At 44.1% G+C, this 13170-nt stretch overlaps 1 protein-coding gene, 1 long non-coding RNA gene and 1 other non-coding gene across 28 annotated transcripts in view; 2 read left to right on the top strand and 1 right to left on the bottom strand.

The window, feature by feature from the left end:
- Positions 1–4498, bottom strand: part of LOC118316617 (CLIP-associating protein 1-A) — a 25622-nt gene extending 21124 nt beyond the window's left edge. For 7 of the 26 annotated variants that reach the window (XM_035644656.2, XM_035644628.2, XM_047335710.1 and 4 more), the window contains exons 1-6: positions 4288–4497; positions 3548–3924; positions 1678–1756; positions 932–1035; positions 749–840; positions 582–657 (exon numbers count right to left, since the gene is read on the bottom strand). In XM_035644656.2, the coding sequence (XP_035500549.2) occupies positions 582–657; positions 749–840; positions 932–1035; positions 1678–1756; positions 3548–3763 (567 nt within the window). In that variant the 5' untranslated portion in view covers positions 3764–3924; positions 4288–4497. Of the gene's footprint in view, positions 1–581; positions 658–748; positions 841–931; positions 1036–1677; positions 1757–3547; positions 3925–4287 lie in introns of all 26 variants that reach the window. The other 19 variants (XM_035644671.2, XM_035644727.2, XM_035644814.2 and 16 more) reach the window with 5 other exon arrangements.
- Positions 2103–2232, top strand: LOC118317081. Its single transcript, XR_004795328.1, has one exon. It is a non-coding gene; the product is annotated as a U4atac minor spliceosomal RNA (small nuclear RNA).
- Positions 4450–13170, top strand: part of LOC118316908 — a 26357-nt gene continuing 17636 nt past the window's right edge. The window contains exons 1-3 of the long non-coding RNA XR_007031721.1: positions 4450–4584; positions 5742–5933; positions 8389–8455. This is a non-coding gene — a long non-coding RNA (uncharacterized LOC118316908). The remainder of the gene's footprint in view (positions 4585–5741; positions 5934–8388; positions 8456–13170) is intronic.

Raw genomic sequence — 13170 nt, 5'->3', positions numbered from 1 at the left:
ATTCATGTTGACCTTAACTTTATTCATTATTTAGTTTTATTGTAAGTTATAAAACAACTATTTATAGAGAAATTTGGTGATGATGAGTGTGTGTGTGTGTGTGTGTGTGTGTGTGTGCGCGCGCACAGGGCATCAGGAAGTGCGGCTCATGGGCTCAGCTTCCTGTCGTCAGGAAGAAGTGTGATTCCGGTGATGACTGATGTGGTCGCGGGTTTGATCCCTGCATACAATCATGGCTGAATTTATATATATAATATTATATTCAGTCACATGGAAACACTGGAACGTTGTTCATGTGAGCTGTAGTGTTCACATCTGACCAGCAGAGGGCGGACCAACACAAATAACGCTGCTGTTGTGTTACAACAAAACACACTATTACGTTTTGATTTTAAAAAACTCATCAATGTTGCCATAGTTTTCCAGCCTCTGAATCAGAGACGTGAGTAAAAAACTCCGGGTAGTGTTTTAGTTTGTAAACGACGACGCAGACGACGCCCACGTTCTCTCCTCTGATTGGTTCTTATCGGTCACTTCCTCCGGAGCGGAGGACGAGCGGTTTGTGCCCCGGCAGCTCGTACCTGACTGGTGGGATCTCCGAGCAGGTTACAGATGTGAGGAACTATTTTACTGAGCGTCAGACTCTGAGATCCAAACCTGAAACAAACAAAACAACACAAAGAAATGAAAAAATTACGAATTAATAAATACCTATGAAATTCCACAACGTGATGATGTAATAACTTACACGTTTAAGGTGGAGATGAGGCAGAGGCAGATTCCCTCTCTGGTCCGGTTGTTCTTGTGTTTGAAGCCGCTCGTCATTCGCTCCCACACAAACTGAAAGAGATCGAAACCATTTTTATATTAATTCACTTTCTATGTCTGCGTGAAAATGTTTTGTTGAACAGATGCACGATGGGTAAGTGACCTGTGGGTTGGCAGCCTGGTCCATGATCTTCAGCAGAAGAACCTGGTCCTGGTCCCTGACTTGGTCCTTGGCATCGCCGAGTCGGTCGATCAGACTCGGCAGAACTGGGCAGATTTTACACAGAATTAGAAATAAATATAAAATTTCATATAACTGAACCAATGAAATAAACACAAACGTGAGTCGTGTCAGTTTTAACTTATGCTACAAAATAAAAATAAAAATTTCTTCATGTTCAGGAAACAACACAAAAAGAACCTAAATTAAAAACTGCATTAAGGACTGAAATTAAATATTAATAACATACAGGAGATAAGTTCAGGTAACGACAAACAAACAATTATTTAGGTTAAATTTACACAAATTATTTACATAATCTATAACAAATGAAAAATAAATATAGACTTAAAAAAAAAGTACAATAAATAAATTGTATCTTATTCAAAATGCTTTTATTTAAAATACATTTTAACTGTAATTTGATTCATTTCATTAAAAATAATAAATAAGTTATCTTATTTCATTTATTAATAACACACATTTATCACAATCCAATTTTTTTATTATAGATTAAAAATTTATTAGTTTATTTTAAATAATTAAAAATGTAATGTTTTTTATGAAAGTAGAAGAACTAAACTGTAAATAATTATAGAAATGCAATATCATATTTTAACATACCTTTATTTCCTCTAATTAAATATTGTTAAAAGCATGAAGAAATATTTTATTGATCATAATCTCACCGGTTCCAACCTGCGTCCTGAATTTGTCCTGCAGTCGAGTGACCAGAGCCGAAAGGACGTCCATCCCCAGCAGCACCACCTGACACACACACACACACACACACACACACACACACACACACACACACACACACACACACACACACACACACACACACACACACACACACACACACACACACACACACACACACACACACAATTTGAATGTGAGCTGCAAAGGATCATGGGTAATTTCACCAAAACAGTGGTTTTCTGCTTTTAAAAGCATGAAAAGGTCAAAATGAACGGTTCTCGTCTCACAAATCCTCAGTTCTGTCACGTGACGAGTGATTCTGAGGGGGAATCACGTGACCTGAGAAACAAACCCGTGAGTGAAAACCGTGTTCCCAGGGAACAAGATGGATCCTGAACCACCCCCTCCAGCTTTCCTTGTCTTGGGGTGGATTGGGAATCTCAATGAACGTCTGGTGAGAGATTCCCTGCTGACACCATAATCAACACGTAGGCATCGCCCGAACCTCAGGTTCTGGGTCTGGTGCAATTTTTGGAAACCTCTATAAATTATAGAGAACAAAGCAGGAAGTAAAGAAAATAAAAACCTCTCTATTGGCGCCATCTGCTGGACGAAATGAGAACTACAGTCACACGTGTTGATTCAAACGAGCAACAAAGGAATTCTACTTTCAAATGTTTTCATGTGCAAATTTATTCTTAACCAATTTATGATCAGAGGAAATCAAAACATTTCTGATAAATCGATAATTCTTTGTTTTACATCGTTTTGAAGTAAAAATCTTTGGGGGGTTTTTTGTAATAAAATTTAAATTAATACCAATTCTCACATTTTACAACAACTACATGAACTAAAAATAATGCAAACATTCCTGAAATGTTGATATCAAACCTTTATGCCAAAACTGAGTCTTGGTATTTCACAATTTAACCTTAAACTTCATCATACATTACAATAAAACACAAATACAACCCAATATATAAAACCTGAATTAACAAAATTAGGATGATGTTTTTTTGACGTGAAATTTTAGCATCTTTTCTGCTAGCTCTTGTTAGCTCTTAACATCTTAATGAATTTTCATATGTGCAAATGTAAATGCTGAAACTGATATTGTCCGTCTATAACCTACACGAATGAACAGGAGCTTAACGGTGCCTGAAGAAGATGGTGAAGAGTTTTTCCACCACACACACACTTACAGCTCGTACAGAGGCAGACAGCTCATGTCCTCCTGGGACTCTGACAGTCGACCCTCCCTCAGCGAGGGAAACTGGGCTAATGGAGCTGGTAAATGAAGCTCGCGCGGCGCCTCGTCCCTGTTACGACGCCCCCTGGGGGAGGAGGGGCTGCGTTTCCAGGGCAGCCACGTGATTGGATGTGCATGTGTCAGTGTGTAGTTCAGTTTGGAGACCGTCTGTGCATTGACAAATCTGGCTTTCTGGTGACACCGACATGAAACCATTTTCCCAAAGATATATTTAGATGAAGAGTTCTTCTCATCTGATCTTGAGCTTCTGATCATGTCACACGATCTTCCTCAGCAGGAGGCGTGAGCTCAGACTGGTTTATTTCTGTGAGTTACATATCTGCTGGTTATTTATTTCATTATATCTAGAAACTTATCAGCACTTTGGCTCCAAAACACACAATTATTCAGTTTGCTGTCAGAGGAAAGAAGCAGATGATCTCATGTCACAAGTTGGAACCTGACTGATGTGGTTCCTCACAGCTGCAGCAGCTGAGAGTTAAGCGCCTGGTTCACTGTAGTTATTATTAAAATGATGGAGATGGAGGAGCAAGAGAAGGTGCGCTCGTTTCCTCCACCTCCTGACCCCGACCACCTGTGCTCACCTTGAAGTTGCTGGAGTTCACCCAGGAGCTCGCCACCGCGTCCACCATCCTGTCCAGCGAGCCCTGGTCCTGCTCCAGCTCGGGGGACCTGTTCGGGTCCAGGACCAGCTCTACGATCTCCTGTCCCACCTGGAGCCTCTTGGCCAGGTCCTTCTGCAGCGCCTGCTCCAGCAGGTACTCCATGCTGACCCCCACCTCCTCGTCCTCCTCCTCCATGGCTGCAGACCCGCAGCGGGCTCTGTCCTCAGGGTTCGGTCCGGCAGAGCTGACGGGCCCGTTCACACCCCGGTTATGGTGCGTGTGGGGCGGCTACAGGAGGAGGAGTGGGCTCCATGATGTCCCGCGGTGTGGAGCTCTGCTCTGCATCGTTCTCTTCACTGTAACAGAATCAATCAGAGCGAAGTTCCACCATATTAGAAACCACATCCGACGGTTCAACTGTGGACACATATCAAGCAGGAGCCATCTTGCTAACGTGTAGCTTAGCATCAGAGCCAGCGGAGCTGCTGTGAGTCAGAACCGTGAATGAACCGCGGTGAAGCGTCGCACGTCAGAACAGTATGTAGCTGTTAGCTGCTGGTGCGAGCTCGATGCTAGCGCAGCTCTCAGCCGCATTACAGTGCAGCTTCTGTTAGCTTAGCGAGCTAACTTAGCTCCTGGAGGCGGTAGAGCCGCCCAGCTGCCGCGGGCGGGGTCATTAATCGGTTATTAATCCGGCGACCGGCGACACCTCCACTCACCGGATGGACTCGTTTTTCCCACAGGCAGAAAATAAAAGTGAAAAGCTGCGACGCTGCCTCCTCCGTGACTCTCACATCGCAGCCCGGCGGGTACAACGCTCCACCCGGTACTTTCAAACTTCCTGTGCCCGGACCGTGGAGCTCCTGTCGGAGTCTGCGAGCCGCGGCGGGTTCATCACCGGCGGTCGACTGCGATTCACGGAGACACAACGATCAGTGGTCATCGCAAATCACAGCGGCTTGTCCCTCCGCGGGCGCCGTAGAGGAGCGGCAGAACAGCGACACCTGCTGGCGGAAGTGAGGAACAGCGGCCGCCCCACAGATGTCTCCACGTTTTAAAATACAACGTCACACAACTCGAACACACAAATACACACAAGTCCGTCTGTTATACACGTTTTGACAAAGTAAAGTTACATATTATAGGTAAAAGAACACGATAGAAAAAGTCTATTAAACTTTTCTGGCTGAAGAACACCAGCGGGAATATGACGTCATCATCAGGCGACTGAATTAAACGCACCTGTAACTGATTTAATAACAGACGGAAACGCTTGAGTCAAACAACTAAACTTCATATTTAATAAGTGTCCGGTTGTTTCAAATTACACATGTAACCAACATTAAAATGTAGAATTAGATATTTATCTGTTCTTGGTCTTTGTTGGTGTTTTAAACGTGAACGTTTTCTACGTTTGCAGTGCAATATTTAAATATTTCTGGTTTATTTAATATTCCTGCTCCTCTTCATGTTTCCTGACAGCGAACTTGATAAGTTTAATGACATAAAAACATTTTTCCTGCATTTTTTTACCACGTTAGTTAGAGACCTGCTGTCTCGAGACAAAATGGCCGCTGAGAGAAACTGACGCTCCTCGCTAAATATGACTTACTTATTTTAATAAAGTGATGAAGAAATATACATTTTATTAAACTGTATATGACGCATTTTACAGCAGCGCCGCCTGCAGGTGCTACAGTAAAATAAAATACAGCAGGAGTGTTAATTTATTGCTATTGATAATTTAATAATGACAGAATTTGGACTATTACTTCAGTTTGATTTAAAATGCAGGATTTCTTCATGTAATGGAATGTTGTTGTTTTTCTGTTTACATGTAATGTAATATTTTACATTGTTGTAAGGGAATTAATTTTTTCCTATCATGAAATATATTCCGTATGTTATGACATTTGTAGATATGAGGATTTTCACTTTGAGTGATTATCAGATTTTCAAACTAAATAAAAGAACTAAGATCAATGTGGAGTTGTAGGAAAGGAAGGACACGTCCACCAGATGGACCCCTCAACACGGGATTCACCTGCTCATCACTGTTTTACTGTTGGATATTAATAATTCATTTTATTGAGTGTACGTCAGTTTGTTTGATACACGTTAAGTTAAATTGTAACATTTTTTTGCGTCAATCATCTGGTTTATCTATTTTCAGATTTAATCTCTTGAAGCAGTCTCTGAGTTGCCCAACGACCCGTCAGCAGAACCATGTTGCTGCCGTGAAGATCGAACCTGCGTCTCTTCTCTGTGGCGGTTCGTCCCCCGGCTGGAGCGAGTCCCACGGCGGCAGACCAGCGGTCGGCTGTGGGGTTCAAACGTCCGGTCAGGAACGTCGATCATGTGACAGGTACAAAAATGCTCAGAAAAGGCAAAATGTCCACAAAAAGAAAATTATATTTTTGCCCAAAATATTCCATAAATTAAATAATCAAATCACAACTTTACCTTAAATATAGGAAATATGAAGCTTTGTCTCTTATAGGCTGAAATATTTACATGGATCTGAACTCAGCTCCACTCAGCTGCTTCTTTAAATTAATATTTTAATTGATTATCCGACTGCAGACACTTTGGTTACAGCTGCACCTGAAAACAAATATTAATATTTATAGTAAATGACATACATGAATAAGATGTTTGATATTAAAACTCCTCTAAAGCAAAAAAGACGAGGAGAAATTACTGATCACGGTCTTTAAGATTAACTCTAAATAAAAACCAATGAACCAATAAAATAATGATCCTTACGTTAATCAAGATTAAAACCTACTAATTAATTCGTTTTCTGAATATGAATAAAGCTGCAGGAGAGAAGGGAACACCAGGACTCAGCTCTTGAGTTTATCAGTTTTATCTCTCAAGTTGAGGAAAGTTTAAATCTGTATTATTATTATTATGAATCATAAGTGTTTTTTCCAACAATAAAACAATTTAAAAAATGCTTCATTATCAGTAAGAATCTGCTTTTGATTTTGGTTTCATCTTTAATCTTTTTTTATTTCATAAACCCAAAAAGTAGCTGATGAAATGTGATGTAATGTACAAGTACTTCATGTTATTATTATTATTATTATTATTATTATTATTATTATTATTATTATTATTATTATTATTATTGTTATTTCTAAACCTTCCTTTATATTGTTTCTACTCTGTAGCACATTGAGATTGCTTTTAGCAATGAAAAGTGCTCTATAAATGCAATTTATTATTATTATTATTATTATTGTTTCATCTCCAGCACTGAGACACGTGTCAAATACTCGATTACATATCTCATCAGACTCCTGATGGAACAGAAACATTTGAGCGGTGGCGGCGGTGACCAGGATCTTTATGGTCTCATGATGCTTCGCTCCAGTATCAATCTTTAAACACGTCTCTTGGATCACTTGCTCCTAATGGGGCGTTTGATTCGTTGATCGAAGCGGGGCGTGGGGACGGTGTTGGACGAGTCCTCGAAGCGGCTTCGTTAACTCTCAGCGGTGGCCGCGTGTCGTCGCCGAGGCCCGGCGGTTCCATCAGTATGCACACGCTGTTGAAAATTAATTTCATTAAAGCCCTCTATTTGCAGACCCCCCCCCCCCCCCTCCTCCTCATACTGTATGATTAGCGCACATTTCCCCAACCTGGCTGGGAGTGGCGGCGAGGTCGGGAGGTCGCACAAATGAAAGAGAACAACTTCATTGTGAGATGACTGGCCCATAAATCATCGGCCGTTTTCTATAAATCACGGCAGATGGCAGGGAGCGAGCCGAGGCTCATGGGAGCTCGTAGCGGCCCCTGTGCATGATGGGAAGGGGCCGGGGCTTAGCTGCGGCGGAGGGCCACATCCAGCTTGTGGATGCAGGAGACGGGAGGGGCGGGCCAGAGGCCGGCAGCGCCACCTTCCTCCCCGCCCCTGCAGCTCGGCCCCGGGCTTCACCTGATGAGATGCAGACCCCGGAGGTCCGCCACGCCACCTCTCCTCGCTGCCCTCCGTTCAACGGGTCTAATCTGCCTGTTTAATATGGAGACGGCTTCATCCCCCCTCGTCCCCGGGTTGCGGCGGGACCTGTCGGGTTGACACTAAGTGTCGGGCCAGGAGGGGAGATGAGCCCGGCCGCCGCACGTCTTCATTATTCATCATGATTATTTAACCGCACTGCAGCAGCTTCACGAGTCTCTCACAGAGGTTTCACATGTTCAAGAGATGGAACTTTGTTTGTGTGGTATCTATTCAGAAATCATGAATTTTGTTTCTGCTCATGACAACGAATCAGGTCACGGTTACAGATGTAGATTCAAAAAGCTTCTGTCATGAAAAAAACAGATTCAAATCTGTTGTCCTCATAAACTGGACAGAGGTTTAATTTAGATTCAATCTGACCCAGAGAAATAATACAACAATATTCATTTTACTGTGAAACCTAAATACATTTTGCTCATGTAAAAATACTCTTTTTTTCTTCTCACTATTCCCCTTTTTTCTGAGAAGCATAAAAACTGTCCCTCGAATGATTTAAGGAAAATCTGACGCAAAAGATTTCCTGTTATTGTAGTTTGCGCAGTGACGTTGTTCTGGTTGCTGCCAGTAGAGGGAGCTGCTGAGCTGCTGAGTGACACAGTGAGACAGAAGTTTTACCTGTTGATCAGCTGGAACTTGCAGCTACACAGTGTTACTACATTTCCCAGAAACCACCTGTCTGAATCTGGCTGCAGGACAGTGAAGTTCGTCCTGTTGATAGAATAATCTCTGCTCAAAGTTCACTCGTGTCTTGTTGTTTTTTTATTTTTTATTATCACATGGTCTTCATCAACAGATCATTTCTGACGACTGACTGAGCAAACGTCATCTGCTGATGAAGACGGTCAAGAGCTCCAGGACATGTGAGTAAGTGGACCTTGAGTGGAGATTAATTATAGTCATGTTAAAGACTCTCCGGGAGCTGGTGGTCGCTCGCCATGAGCAAACGTTATAAAACGTCATTATCATAGCAGCCGCCTCATGCTACAGTGACCACACGGGCCGCGGCTAGCTGTTTAGCATGCTAGCATCCGTAGTAGCACAGAAGTGACAGAGACAGAAGAAACCCAGAGATGACGATGTGTCGTCGTCCAACACAGACAACATGACAGATCGCCCCCTGGTGTCTGGCTGCTGTACAGGTCATAAGCCCCGCCCCCTCCAAGTCATGTGAGGTCGTTCTTCTCACCCTGAAGTTTGTTCTCGTGTTCATGTTTCTGATCACTTTGCTTTTCATTAGTTATTTGATGATATAAAAACTGAGGCTGAGACGTCATGATTGACAGCTGACACTGACGCAGGGTTGGCCCAGAGCATGTGTGGGCGGGGCCTCAGCTGCCACTTGTTAATACATGTGTGAAAACCACTGTGTTGATTTGGTTTTCGCAGAAACACTCGGCTGTGAAACTGGGAATCTCCACGTTCATGTTTCCTCTGGTGAACTTAAAAGCAGCGGAGCCCATTAGCCGCTGACCTCTTTCTTTTTCTTTTCCCTCGATGATGCTGCTCTCTTCCGTCCAGCTGGCTCTCGACCAGAAGCTCCCGCTGCCTCAGAGACTCCGAGTTGAACTGAGGCCAAAGTCCTCGACTCCGACGGTTCTAGCGTCGTCCATCTTGGCTCCTGGTGCTTGAATCCAGAGTCGGAGGCTTCTGGTCATTCACTTTGTATTTTAACCCACTGGACTTCATTCTAGTGGAGACAAATCCAACTTTGGGAAAAAGTGACATCTATAATATTGAATGAACTGATGCACATTTATAAAACAGTCTGTAAATGGAAACTCAAGGTCCAAACCAATTTAACACTCAATGTTTATCAGGACTTTAAATGTCGTGTGACGTGTTTTCATGCAGGAGTTTATTTTATGAGACGGTGGAGACGAGAGGAAAAATCAGAGTTTAGTCGTCAGGTCGTATTTTATTGGCTCTGAACGACGGTGAAGACTGAACTGTCCCGTCTGATGCCTCCGCTGAGTGGCAGCAGATCCGCGGGAGGCCAAGGACACGCTGGAGCGTTTCAAGGTGGACTCTGCCTCTAACAAGCCGACGCCGGGCCTCTGTCAACCCCCCACCTCCTCCTCTACGTCTCTGCAGCCCGCATCAATGCAAATTATGGCATAATAATTTAATAACTCTGCCGGCTTGATCTGTCCTTTTTATTACAATTATCATCAGGCAGGGGGTTGCGTTCCATCATCAGAAAATAAACACCATCGATCATCCTTGTGATGATTAGCCTCTGACAGGCCGAGCGGCGCTTTGCATAAACGCTCTCTTAATGTGGAGCAGGAGCGTTCGAGGCCTGTTTCTACACGCTGGCTCCGGCGTCGCGGTCGTTAGCAGAGCCGGTGATCACGGCGAGGCTTCCTTCATGTGGAGGAGAGGCGCTTCTCTCAGGGTTACGTCAGCGGAGACTGAAGCTCTGAGCCAAGACCAGCAGCCTGTTCAGTCCTTCCAGAGCACCGGCCGCCGTCAGGGCCTCCTTCTCTAATTGCGGTGGAAAATGATGCAGCGTTTCCCGCCTCGTAAAGAAAACAACCTCCTCCCTCCTCCTTCACCACGAGGTGGATTTATAAACTGAGAGTCTTAAAAACAAGTCAGAAGAATATAATCAGGCTCTGGGGGCTTCTGGCCGCGACGCGAGCACCGTTTCACCAGGAGGAGAGAAACATGGAGGACGTGAAACCGCTCGCTTGCATCAGGTGGTGAAAGTTTCACGCTGCGTTCTTTTGTGTTTTCTCCCGGAGCACGAAGAGAAAGAGACGGAGAACGAGGTGTGTCCACGTTCCTCAACACTGATTAGTAACTCCTGACGAGTCCTGGGAGAGAAGCAGCCATTCATGATTCAAGGGAAACATTTACACTGGTTCTGATATGATAGAGTTCAGTCCTCGCTGAGGTGATGGAGAGGAGAGATCAACTCCCCTGGAGGAGAAACCGTTGATCTTCTGTGCGTTTTTCTCGCCATGATGTCACATTTTTAGTAAGTCCTCATACGCTGCTTATTTATTAAATAAATCTTTAACTTTTGGCAAATAAACGATGTTGGACACTCGGACCTCGAGCGTGTGTTTGACAGAAACATCATGATGTGTCATCAGAACGTTACTGTATGTTGTAATATGAAGCACGTGGACCTCGATGTTGTTGTTCACACCCTGACATCATCAGAAAACACAGGCTGTACAGTTTGTACAGATGATGTACAGTACGTGTGCGACCACGTGACCGGAGCTGGATCACAGCTCTAACTGTAAAACAGTCTTCAAATAAATCATCTGGGATCATTTGGACGTTCAACGTGTTGATGTGGTTCCCGGCCGTCCTGTGCGACCTCATCAGAACCCTCCAGCTGTCGCCTCACACCTGCTGTCTGACACCGGGACGGCGGCGCTGCCGGTCCTCAAGAGGAGGTGGACCGGGTGAAGAGGAGGAGGACGAGGGCAGAGCGACGGAAGCGTTTAATGAGGACCGCCATCCTCCACAAAACCTCCAGAGAGCGGAGACCTGAGGGGCGAGCGAGCGGCGCTGACCTCCCTCAGCTGCTGCCGGGACCCATGACCCGCCGCCACCCGCCACCCGCCTCACTCCTCTTCCTCTTCCTCTTCCTCTTCCTCCTCTCAGGAATGTGGCGGAAAAGTTGAGAGTCAAACTTTCTGTCCTCATGTTCAGTTTGTCATCATCAAACACCAAAAATTTAAAAGCAATTTGATTTCTAATATTTACTCTTAATGTTAATAAGCAACAGTCAAAGTTAAAGTTTGAATTAAATCGTCTTTTAATCTAAACACTTAGCAACTTAATAATGATGATTATAAAATTCAGACCACTTCTGCTCCTCAAGGTTCGTCCTGGAGTCCAGACACTTTCAGCCCGACATGAGGTTTTCATCAGCAGCCGGAGGCGTCTCAGAGTTCGAGGGGAGACTGTGGCTGCGGTGCAATTTCCTCAGGAACCTTCCTGACGGAGTGACGTGACCAGGAAGTGTTTCCCTGGCGGCCGCGAACGAAGGTCCATGTCTCTGTCACGATATGTCCATTGGATCCGGTTCGTTTTAGTCTCACGTTGTAATTTAAATTGAGGCCCAGGACGTTCGTCCTGTCGTCATCGCCTACGTGAGCATCGTCTTCCTGTATGGGACACGGGTGGTTTGTACTTTGACGTGTTGCCAGGTCATAGTTTTCTGTTCGTTGCCGACGTCACATCGTGATGGTTTTAGTTCCGACGCAGAATTCCAATAGAGTTTTTTTTTTTAAACATTACATTAATTTTGCTGATGCTTTTGTCCAAAGCCTTTATTGAGGCAGGTGGGGCCTCGCCTGAGGGCCCACACTCGGATGAGCTGGAATCGAACCCCCGGCCCTCCATACCAAAGTCAGCGATGTAACCCACTAAGAAACTTTGTTTCTTAATTATTCTTAAACAAGTTAATGAAGACAGAACAGTTGATCCGGTGCTGATTGTAAACCTCTGTTAGAAATATGATCAATATGTCAAAGGTTCGATTCCCATCTTATTCTCCCTGAATGTTCTTGAGCAGAACCCTGCGGAACCACGGAACACCGGCGTCCTGTGTGTGTGTGTGTGTGTGTGTGTGTGTGTGTTGTGTGTGTGTGTGTGTGTGTGTGTGTGTGTGTGTGTGTTTGTGTGTGTGTGTGTGTATGTTTGTGTGTGTGTGTGTGTGTGTGTGTGTTTGTGTTGTGTGTGTGTGTGTGTGTGTGTGTGTGTGTTGTGTGTGTGTGTGTGTGTGTGTGTGTTGTGTGTGTGTGTGTGTGTGTGTGTTGTGTGTGTGTGTGTGTGTGTGTGTGTGTGTATGTTTGTGTGTGTGTGTGTGTATGTTTGTGTGTGCGTGTGTGTGTTGTGTGTGTGTGTGTGTGTGTGTGTTGTTTTTTTCCCGTGATGAGCTGTTAATATCACCGAGTCCCTCAGGCAGATGGCACGTTGTTGGAAAACAGATGTTATTTTGCATAGCAACATATGATGAATATGGATGTTGTATTAGTTCATGACACTGAAGCCCTCGCTGGTGATTGGCCGCCGTCTCCTCCCCAGCACAACTTACAAAACCTTCAACTGTAACAAAACTAATAACTGACACATAGTCGCTTTGTCTGCTTATAAAACGTCTGGTTTGAAAATAAAGTAAATTAGTTCTGGTTCTGAAACCGCTTCTGTTCTAGATTCACACAACTCATTTATCTGTGTCGGCGTTTATGTTTTGAAAATAAAGTTTGTGGTTAAACTATAAAATATCAAGCCACAATCACATTTCTTTGTCACAATGGAACCAGTTCCATGTTTGCGGAAAAAGGGGAAATATACATAATTATTGTCGGAGAAATTTCTTATTTCACATCTTGAGAATAATGTTGGACCTCAAGACTTCATGACGCGACAGGATCCTAAGACGAGGTCGAACTGCAAATCACAACCAAAGAGCAAATCTCCCGTAAACCAACACCTTTTCCTCCTGGAGTTCCCTCAGAATCTCCTCTGAACGCTCCCGACGTCACTCTGCAGAACGTTTCTCTTGTATTAAAGTTTTAAGTCTTGTTAAAGGACCAGTCCTCTGTTTCTG

Source organism: Scophthalmus maximus, chromosome 1 (genome assembly GCF_022379125.1).
Source record: "Scophthalmus maximus strain ysfricsl-2021 chromosome 1, ASM2237912v1, whole genome shotgun sequence".
NCBI lineage: Eukaryota > Metazoa > Chordata > Actinopteri > Pleuronectiformes > Scophthalmidae > Scophthalmus > Scophthalmus maximus.
The sequence above is the reverse complement of the archived record's forward strand: the minus strand, read 5'-3'. Positions and strand labels throughout refer to the sequence as shown.